Source organism: Bufo gargarizans, unplaced genomic scaffold (genome assembly GCF_014858855.1).
Source record: "Bufo gargarizans isolate SCDJY-AF-19 unplaced genomic scaffold, ASM1485885v1 fragScaff_scaffold_526_pilon, whole genome shotgun sequence".
NCBI classification, from domain to species: domain Eukaryota; kingdom Metazoa; phylum Chordata; class Amphibia; order Anura; family Bufonidae; genus Bufo; species Bufo gargarizans.
Window position 1 is genome coordinate 203,195 of NW_025334130.1, and position 10,993 is coordinate 214,187.

The window sequence follows — 10,993 nt, forward strand, 5'->3', positions numbered from 1 at the left end:
GAGAGCGTCCTAGAGACTGATATACAATACAGAGAGCGTCCTAGAGACTGATTTACAATACAGAGAGCGTCCTAGAGACTGATTTACAATACAGAGAGCATCCTAGAGACTGATATACAATACAGAGAGCGTCCTAGAGACTGATATACAATACAGAGAGCGTCCTGGAGACTGATATACAATACAGAGAGCGTCCTAGAGACTGATATACAATAAAGAGAGCGTTCTAGACACTGATATACAATACAGAGAGCATCCTAGAGACTGATATACAATACAGAGAGCATCCTAGAGACTGATATACAATACAGAGAGCGTCCTAGAGACTGATATACAATACAGAGAGCGTCCTAGAGACTGATATACAATACAGAGAGCATCCTAGAGACTGATATACAATACAGAGAGCGTCCTAGAGACTGATATACAATATAGAGAGCATCCTAGAGACAGATATACAATACAGAGAGCGTCCTAGAGACTGATATACAATACAGAGAGCATCATAGAGACTGATATACAATACAGAGAGGATCCTAGAGACTGATATACAATACAGAGAGCGTCCTGGAGACTGATATACAATACAGAGAGCGTCCTAGAGACTGATATACAATACAGAGAGCTTCCTGGAGACTGATATACAATACAGAGAGCGTCCTAGAGACTGATATACAATACAGAGAGCGTCCTAGAGACTGATATACAATACAGAGAGCATCCTAGAGACTGATATACAATACAGAGAGCGTCCTAGAGACTGATATACAATACAGAGAGCGTCCTAGAGACTGATATACAATACAGAGAGCGTCCTGGAGACTGATATACAATACAGAGAGCGTCCTAGAGACTGATATACAATACAGAGAGCGTCCTAGAGACTGATATACAATACAGAGAGCGTCCTGGAGACTCAGATACAATAAAGAGAGCGTCCTAGAGACTGATATACAATAAAGAGAGCGTCCTAGAGACTGATTTACAATAAAGAGAGCGTCCTGGAGACTGATATACAATAAAGAGAGCGTCCTAGAGACTGATATACAATACAGAGAGCGTCCTAGAGACTGATATATAATATAGAGAGCGTCCTAGAGACTGATATACAATACAGAGAGCGTCCTAGAGACTGATATACAATACAGAGAGCGTCCTAGAGACTGATATACAATACAGAGAGCGTCCTAGAGACTGATATACAATACAGAGAGCGTCCTAGAGACTGATATATAATATAGAGAGCGTCCTAGAGACTGATATACAATACAGAGAGCGTCCTAGAGACTGATATACAATACAGAGAGCGTCCTAGAGACTGATATACAATACAGAGAGCGTCCTAGAGACTGATATACAATACAGAGAGCGTCCTAGAGACTGATATACAATACAGAGAGCTTCCTAGAGACTAATATACAATACAGAGAGCGTCCTAGAGACTGATATACAATACAGAGAGCGTCCTAGAGACTGATATATAATATAGAGAGCGTCCTAGAGACTGATATATAATATAGAGAGCGTCCTAGAGACTGATATACAATACAGAGAGAATCCTAGAAACTAATATAATTTAATAGAACATTTTAGAAACACGTATAATACAGATGCAGTAACATTACGTGACGGATACACAATACCGGACACACAGCAGGCACTGTACTGACTAATCTACAATGCAGACAGCATTCTAATCAGCAATATACAAAGCGCAGAGAATTCTAGTGATCCATCTACAATGCATAGAACATTCTAGAGACGGATATACAGAGAACATTCTGTAAGTGATGATGTACAATAGAGGGACGGCACGCGGCACGTGATCTCTGCGGGTCTATATGTCCCTGCTCGTCCATCATCACAGGCCATCATTTCCCAGCCGCGCCACAATAAGCAGCACAAAGGCAGTAAATTCCACGTAGGCCGCTGCTGCCTGTACGCGGATCTCATTTCTGTGTGACACATTGTGACAAGGACATGTGAGAAGAGAGGCTGTCCCTCGTCTCCGCGCCGTCACTGCTGGGCTACGTGCACATTCTTCACATCACAAGACGCGAGTGACCGGAGGAGGGAGAATGAAGCCAGGGTCCTATGAGCGAGGACAGAGAGAACTGTATCACCCAGACATTCTGATACATTGTAACACGGGCCAGCTGCGATAGTCTAGTCATATGGGGGGACATGTGTCACAGGACCATCAGCCGTCTCATCTACAGAAAATAACATGGAAATGACAGAATCATCAAATATGTGCAGAGAGTATGATCACATGTCATTATATCAGTGATGTCATCTCTAGGGGGCGGGGCTGTGACAACCTCTCAGACAGGATATACAGGCAGGTTGTCAGCAGTAATAGATGTTCCTGTAGTATAAGGTGTCTGATCACAGGTCATTATATCAGTGATGTCATCAGCAGGAGGCGGGGCTGTGACTACCTCTCAGACAGGATATACAGGCAGGTTGTAAGCAGTAATAGATGTTCCTGTAGTATAAGGTGTGTGATCTCATGTCTGATCTCATGTCATTATATCAGTGATGTCATCAGCAGGGGGCGGGGCTGTGACTACCTCTCAGACAGGATATACAGGCAGGTTGTCAGCAGTAATAGATGTTCCTGTAGTATAAGGTGTGTGATCTCATGTCTGATCACATGTCATTATATCAGTGATGTCATCAGCAGGGGGCGGGGCTGTGACTACCCCTCAGACAGGATATACAGACAGGTTGTCAGCAGTAATAGATGTTCCTGTAGTATAAGGTGTGGATCTTATGTCTGATCACATGTCATTATATCAGTGATGTCATCAGCAGGAGGCGGGGCTGTGACTACCTCTCAGACAGGATATACAGGCAGGTTGTCAGCAGTAATAGATGTTCCTGTAGTATAAGGTGTGTGATCTCATGTCTGATCACATGTCATTATATCAGTGATGTCATCAGCAGGGGGCGGGGCTGTGACTACCTCTCAGACAGGATATACAGGCAGGTTGTCAGCAGTAATAGATGTTCCTGTAGTATAAGGTGTGTGATCTCATGTCTGATCACATGTCATTATATCAGTGATGTCATCAGCAGGGGGCGGGGCTGTGACTACCTCTCAGACAGGATATACAGGCAGGTTGTCAGCAGTAATAGATGTTCCTGTAGTATAAGGTGTGTGATCTCATGTCTGATCACATGTCATTATATCAGTGATGTCATCAGCAGGGGGCGGGGCTGTGACTACCTCTCAGACAGGATATACAGGCAGGCTGTCAGCAGAAACAGATGGAATAGCAGTAGAGGTATACAGCTGATCAGTGGCAAATAATGAAGGAATGCCAATTGTTACAATAAAGTCCCCTCCTCATGTATGTGATGTGCAGAGTTTTGTACATGTTGAGCAGGCAGGCTCATCCTGGTGTGATGGAGGGATGTAATCCGGCCAATCAGATACTTCCTCCAGCAGCTCCCTCCTCCCTCTCACAGCATGACTCACAGAGACAGAAGCCCCCTCCTCCACCAGGAGCACCACAGGCTGCTGCTCGGGGATATCTCCCTGTAACACTAAAACAGTCTAGAGTAATGAAGAACCTAAAAAACACACAGGTGTGTCGGGCGGGGGATGCAGCTGCAGCTTCTCTCCATGAGTCTTGCTGTGAGAGGGGAGAGGGAGCTGATGGGAACATCTGATTGGCTCAGAGCACACAGCAGAGCTCTGACATCACCCACCCATTCAGGAGGGAGGAAGAGACGTGTCCATACTGTGACAAGGGGGGCTCAGGACTCGGCGGTCATACATGTCGCCTGCGCTCCCCCACTTTCTCCTCTTGTGTTTCCCCATTGTTGCAGTCAGGATGATTATACGTTTTGTGATGTGCCAGTCTCTGACTGTAGGGGGCACTATCACTATGACTCTGAAGGCTCCACTCCAAGTCCCGGCACACGTGTCCACACCGAATGCGGCCAGCCAAGGTCACAGCGCTGCGAGGGTTCAGCACGTCTGGTAATCTGCAGGGCCCTGATCCGCAGTACAGCGCGTCCAGCTGTAAAAGGGCGGCAGCGGCTCTCCTGCTTACACCAGCCTCTGGGAAAGCTGGGTGGCATCCAGTATGGCCTCCATTACAGCCCTGAACAGTAAATCTGCTGCCTGTACATCAAGGTGTGAGAACTGACATAACCAGCACTGTATACTGGTCCTACTGGTGTGTACTGGGGCCTGTGTCACCCATAGAGCTGGGCCTGCAAGGCACAAAAACTCCCCAAATCTCTGAATTACAACAGAGAAAATCCCCCAACCAGGAAAGACTGGGGTCAGTCAATAGGAGGATTGCAGAAATAAGTGACTAATATCATGTGCAAGGGCGCACTTACTTTTGCACTTGGGTGTTCTGAGGACTGGGAATCTCTTTAGGCAATTCACCTTTAATATCTCTTCAAAAACCATTCAATGTGACAACTATGCAATAACAGGGACACCTGGAAGGAGGTCCCTGTTATTTTTCAATGCACTAAAGGGGAGATGCCAAGTACCGGGTCAGGCGGTAATCCTCTTCAGGGGTCCGCTAATATTGTGGGGGCACCCCTCGTCTCCCCCCAAGGCAGGGGTCCCAGTTTCAGGTCTGGATTGTGGGGTGAGGCAGCAGTCACTGGGTTAATAAATCCCACACATTATTATTTATGGTCTGATCCCAGTTGTTACTTTGTATCAGTGCGGAGCTCTGTGCAGGATACAATGTTTCACTTTGTGGCCAGTGAGGGGTTAAGCCCCCAGTGGTTGACTGTGGGGTCAGCTGCTCGGCATTGTCAGCCCCCAGTGATGTAACTCCACACGGTTATTACAGGACAGGCCCGAACAAGAGGGAGGGAGGGGCCAAGCCGGGGGTGTGTGCAGAGTGACAGGGCTCCCAGCCAATCCCTGGCCCCTAAAATCATCACATACTGAGCAGAGGGGCGGCCCCAAGAATTAATGGGAAAGAGCAGAGAATCAGCAGCCAAGACAGGAAGGAGCGGGAAGAAAGTGCAAGGGCCCCTCCCTGCCCCCCACCATCACTCAGCAGTATCCAGCCCCACTGAAGGGTTAAAGATACAGCGACTGTACACTTAACCCTAAACGTCCCACAGACTGAATCGAAAACGACCGCAAAGTGACACCGCGCCAAAAATGAGACGAGTACACGAGACATCAGGAAACTGTCCACAATAACAATGTCTCGTATCACAGAGAAAGCAAGGAATGTAAACTCATCTCACGGCATGCGCGATCACATGACAATCCACCGCCAAAAACATCATAACGCGCCCCAAAAGAACGCCTGAGCCTGTATATACGGACACTGCACAGTACCACTTCTCCTGTCCTGTATACCGGGTGTAATCCTTAGTATCTCCCCTTATTCTGTTTATATATACACTGCACAGTACCACTTCTCCTGTCCTGTATACTGGGTGTAATCCTCAGTATCTGCTCTTATTCTGTATATACTCTGCACAGTACCACTTCTCCTGTCCTGTATACTGGGTGTAATCCTCAGTATCTGCTCTTATTCTGTATATATATACACTGCACAGTACCACTTCTCCTGTCCTGTATACCGGGTGTAATCCTCAGTATCTGCTCTTATTCTGTATATATACACTGCACAGTACCACTTCTCCTGTCCTGTATACTGGGTGTAATCCTCAGTATCTGCTGTTATTCTGTATATATATACACTGCACAGTACCACTTCTCCTGTCCTGTATACTGGGTGTAATCCTCAGTATCTGCTCTTATTCTGTATATATACACTGCACAGTACCACTTCTCCTGTCCTGTATACTGGGTGTAATCCTCAGTATCTGCTCTTATTCTGTATATACTCTGCACAGTACCACTTCTCCTGTCCTGTATACTGGGTGTAATCCTCAGTATCTGCTGTTATTCTGTATATATATACACTGCACAGTACCACTTCTCCTGTCCTGTATACTGGGTGTAATCCTCAGTATCTGCTCTTATTCTGTATATATATACACTGCACAGTACCACTTCTCCTGTCCTGTATACTGGGTGTAATCCTCAGTGTGCAGGAGCCAGTGGTCGGGTGTGGTCGTGTGTGGAGGAGCTCCTGCTAATTGCTGACAGACTTCCAGGGATTTTTCCATCTATCCCAGCCCAGGCCCTGCCTCTCTCTCCCCAGGGAGGTGGTGGGGTCCTGGGCTATGAAGCGACTCAAGACCCAGGATCCTGCTTCCCGGGGTAGGCCGGCGGGAGGTAGGGGAGGTGAGCTACCGGCCTCAGTTCCATCTTCCGCCCCGGGGGTCAGAAGATCCAGCAGGAGTCGTGGTGCAGCGGCCCCTGCAGCCCCCGGAGGTGAAGCCGTGTCCATCGCCGGCGGTTCCAGGAGGGCGGACAGTAGCCCTCCAAGAGGTACGCGGAGTGCTCCTGGGGATGGGCTGGTTCCGGTTGAGGCTGATTGGGGCAACATGAAGCCCCGGGAACTAATCGCCGTTTACAGCTCCCGGATCGCGGCCTACCTCCAGGAGTTCGAGGAGGAGAATAGGACCCTCAGGATGGTGAGGGAGAAACTAAGGCTTGAGAGGGGGAAGGTGGACAAAGCAGCCAGAAAAAACAGGCCGGAAATAACAAGAAAAGTAAAAGGCTTAAAAGAAATTGTTAAAGAGCTGCAGGACAGAATGGGGGCCATTCTGGAGAACAGTGGCCCCTTTAAGGAGAAGCTCATGAACGACAAAAGGTTCAATGAAATGGCTGGAAGCCGTGAGCAGCAAGAAGATGACTCCTCTAGTGAGGAGGAAGAGTCGGACATGGGGGGGCAACCTGCGGAAACTGGCATCACCGCAGAGCAGGTGTGCCTGCCCCCCACTAGTTCCGATGAGGAAATAGACTTCAGTGAGAGCAGCGGAGTTGGGGGGCAGCTTATGGCCGAGATACGCCACCTGGAGTCCCCCAAAATTCGTGAGGACATTTGTTTTGGTGATGAATTACCGGAAGATGAGCCAATAGGAAAGAAGAGAAAGGCAAAGACATTAAATCCAGAGGTGAGGTATGTCTATGTGACCCACCCTGCGTGCCCGGGGCCAGCTGCAAAGCCAGCTCAGGGCACGAACCCCACCATCCTCCCTGGCCCGGTCTCTGCTGTGGGACCGGTGCGTAGGAGTGGGGAGAAAGATGTGGTAAAGATGGCGCAGGACGCCGTCCCTGTTTGCGGTAACAGGGGCGGTGAGGAGAAGCAGGAGGGGCCAGACAGGAAGGCTCCCGGGGCGAGTGGCGAGGGGGGCATGGTTGGTGGTCGGGTGGCTCCGCCCGCCTCTGCTGGGGCACTGGACAAGTGCCGGGTGGAGGTGCGGCGGGGCGATGTGGCTGCCACTGCCCCCCTTGCAGAGGTCGTTGCCGGGATCCCTGTCCTGGGGTCTGCGTCCTCTGCCCCGGTCTGCTTCGCCGCTCCCGTGCGCCCTGCAGTCCCCCCTGTCGGTTTTGGCATGGCAGTGGGGGACGGGGGGTCCGGGGGTGGTGGGGGATGGCTGTGGGTGGAGAGGGTGTGGCTGCGGGTACAGCGGTGTCCCGATCCGGAGTTGCAGGGGGGAGGGTGCGAGGTGGCTGCCTCCGCCCCTCCCAAGTTGTGTGCCCAGGTCCTTGCCGGGGTTCCAGTCTCCTCTGCCCCGGTCTGCTCCGCTTCGGTCCCTTCCGCTGGTATTGTCGTGACGGCGGGGAGTGGAGGCGCAGTGGGAGTGGTCAGGGGTGGAGGGGGTGGGGCTTCGGATACCCACAAAGGGGCTCAGAGCAGCGTGTCTGTAGGCAGAGAGGGAGGGGGCGGTCCTGATGCGAGTGTGGTGCGCACCGCCCCTCCCTCCTGCACTGTCCATCAAGTGGATAAGGCCGGCGTGGCTGGGACCAGTGGTTCTACAGCCCGCCGGCCTGAAAAATCTGGAAAGACTGTTAAAAATGTGTCCAGCAAGGAAATGATGGACAAAACAAATAAAGTGACCTCTGTCCCCTCTGGCCCAGCAGTGTGTGTGGGTGGAGGGGAGAGTGCGGTAGTGGCCACTGAAGAAGTGGTCACTTGTGTAAATACAGTTTTTGTTAGTGGTGTTGCCCCGGGCCCTGATGGAGGGGTGAATGTTGGAGGTCGGCCGGCCACTGTACAAGTGGCCGGTGCGCCTCATGTGGCCCCTTCAGAGGGGTCTGGAGTGACACCTGCTGTAGATAGGTCTGGGGGGGGTGGGGGTGGGCCCGGTCCGGCTGCCCCTCCTGCGTCGGTTACGCCTGGCAGAAGTTATGCTGGTGTGGTCGCCGGCGCAGGGGGGGAGGGGCGGTCCCCATTGTCCTCCCCATTACCAATGTCTGGTGACGGTAACTTGCAGCGGCAACTTCTAGAGGCTCTTAGGAGAGGGGAGAATTCCATTACAGTAGGGGGGCAGCAGGTGGATCTATCCTTCTGGATAGACAGGCATGGCCTGCGTGCCTTCCGAGAGCAAGGCGGGGGCGAGACCACCTGGTCCTCACCCACAACCGGCCCTGGGTCAGCCAGACGGAATGTTGTCTGTCTGAAATGGAGAGGCAATGAAGCGTGCCCTACCAGGAAGAGGGTGGCGGAGCTTCTCTTTCAGATGGGCATCAGGGCATGTGACATCTTTGCCCTGATACATCCGTATGGCACCCGGGAGTTTGATGTCAGTTTTGCCCGGCCAGAGGGTCTTGAACTTTTCTGGTCTGGGTATGAACTGGCAAAAGACCAGCCGGACTGGCAGGGGTTTTTTGTGCAAGCGATAACCCGCCAGAATGAGGTCAAGAAGGTGACCGTTCTGACCCGTAATGAGTCACTTTCTTGTGTTGACATCTTGACCTGGTTGAGCAGGTACGGGGACGTCCAGGGTCTTCCTAGCAAGAACCTGGATGAGTTTGGCATCTGGTCGGGTGCCTGGACGTTTCAGATTAAGTTGAAACATTCAGGGGGGTCGGTTTCCCACATACCGTCATCTGCTTTCCTTGGTCGGGATAGGATCATGGTGTTCTACAGGGGGCAGCCTAAGCTGTGTTACAAGTGCGGCAGCCCTTCGCACTTCAGCGCCAGCTGCCGAGTGCAGAGGTGCGCGTTGTGCGGGGGTGAAGGCCATCTAGCTGCATCTTGTGGGCAGATTAGATGCAACCTGTGTGGTGAGCTAGGGCACCCGTTCAGTCGTTGCCCTCGCTCTGTCGCCAACGTGGCTCGTGCACGCGCAGAGGCGAGCCGGGAGGCCCCCACTGCCGAGGCGAGTGCTGGCGAAGGCGACAGGGCAGTGGGGTCGATGAAGAGAAAAGAAAGCCCGTCCCAGCAGAGACGGAGGGAGAGGCGTCAAATGGAGAGGGGGCAGGTGGAACCCCCTCCTGGGGTGATGCCTGTGCCCTCCCAAGAGAATGCCTCTCCTAGAGCTGAGACCCTGGGGGATATCGAGGTGAATGAGGAACTCACGAGACTAGACCGTTCCGAGGTGACTCTGTCCTCTTGCTACGAGAGTGCAACAGAGGAGAGTGAGACAGAGTCTAAAAGAACAAGAAGGAAACGTCTGACCAAAAAAAGATCTAGCCCGGCTAGAGTGCCTGTGGAAGGCAAAGCCAGCTCCCCCCTGGACCTCTCTAATCCTGACTCTCTTCCCCTGGATCTTTCCAACCGGTACCTCACCTTGGATGAGATCTCTTCTTCCGGGGAGGAGGTTGAAGGTGGGGAGCCGGAGGGGCAAGAGAAGGAGCCTCTGGAAGGGCCCGCGCCTCCCTCCGGTGAGGATGCAAGGTCCTCGGGAGGTGGGGCGGGTCCAGACGCTGGTAATGGGAATGACAAGGGTGGTGCGAAGGGGGAGGCGGTGGTGACTAATGAGATGGACACCACTGTCTCTCTCAAAAGAGATCGTGCCACCTTAGGGGGTAGCCCCAAGAGGGGTAAGAAAAAGAACAAGAAGGGGAAGGGAAGGAAGAAGGCCGTCTAACTTAATCACTCTGTATGGCGGCACTCACTCCGTTGACGCTGGCGACCATTAATGTCGCCAGTATTAAATCGGATGCGGCTAGGTTTGCAGCCTTTGATTTTCTCAGCCGGGTTGAAGCTGACATTTTATTTTTGCAAGAGACCAGGCTGCCAGATTTGGCGGCTGTGTATAAAGCAAAAAAGGAGTGGAGGCGTGGTCCATCATATTGGTCTCTTGCGGCTGAGCCGTATAGCGGAGTGGCGGTTCTTTTTACCGCACCAGTAGAAAGCCGACGAGTGATTGAGTTAGAAATGGGGAGGTGTTTGATTTTAGATGTCCTCATGAAGGGTCAAGAGCTTCGCCTGATAAACATCTATGGTCCCCAAACCAGGTGGGATCGGAAGCGTCTCTTTATGAGGATCAAACCTTTCCTTTTTACGAGTCGGCAGGTGGTCTTTGGCGGGGACTTTAATACAGTCACAAGGTCCCAAGACCGGGGAGGCGCCAGAAACCGGCTGGCTTATGATAGTGTATCCCTGAATAGCATAGCTAGCGAGGCTCGCCTGGTGGATGTCCACATTAGGCACACCCCAGGCCACGGTGGTTTCACTTATTATAGAGGTAGTCAGATTAGGTCTAGAATAGACAGGTTTTATTTAAAGGAGGAGACTACTTTTTCACCTTTAGAGGTGGTAGAGGTGGAATTCTCTGATCACTGTATGATTATGTTCTCTTTGAATGTTGCAGAATCCCCCCAAATGGGAAGAGGCTATTGGAAGCTAAATTCGGCCCTCCTGGAGGAAGCAGAGGTGAGACAATCCTTTAAGGACTTCCTTCAGAGTCAGGTAGAGTTGCTGGATCTTTGTGACACTAAGTCTGAGTGGTGGGAGATATTCAAAGATCGGGTGGCAAAATTCTTCCGCCAGCTCTCGAGCCTCAGGTCCCTGGACAGGTACCGCTTGTATCAGGGTCTGAGGAGGAAACTCGAACAACTGGTCTCGACTGGAGGTAGCCGAGAGGATATCTCCAGGGTGAAATCTTTGCTTAAGAGGTGCCAGTACGATAG

At 51.4% G+C, this 10,993-nt stretch overlaps 1 protein-coding gene across 1 annotated transcript; it reads left to right on the forward strand.

The window, feature by feature from the left end:
* The first annotated feature begins 6,091 nt into the window (after positions 1 to 6,091).
* On the forward strand, positions 6,092 to 10,733 carry LOC122922588. The gene is made up of 2 exons (XM_044273258.1): positions 6,092 to 7,026; positions 10,675 to 10,733. Exons 1-2 carry the CDS (start codon positions 6,190 to 6,192, stop codon positions 10,708 to 10,710), a joined length of 873 nt encoding a protein of 290 aa, XP_044129193.1. The 5' UTR covers positions 6,092 to 6,189; the 3' UTR covers positions 10,711 to 10,733.
* The last annotated feature ends 260 nt before the right edge of the window (positions 10,734 to 10,993 follow it).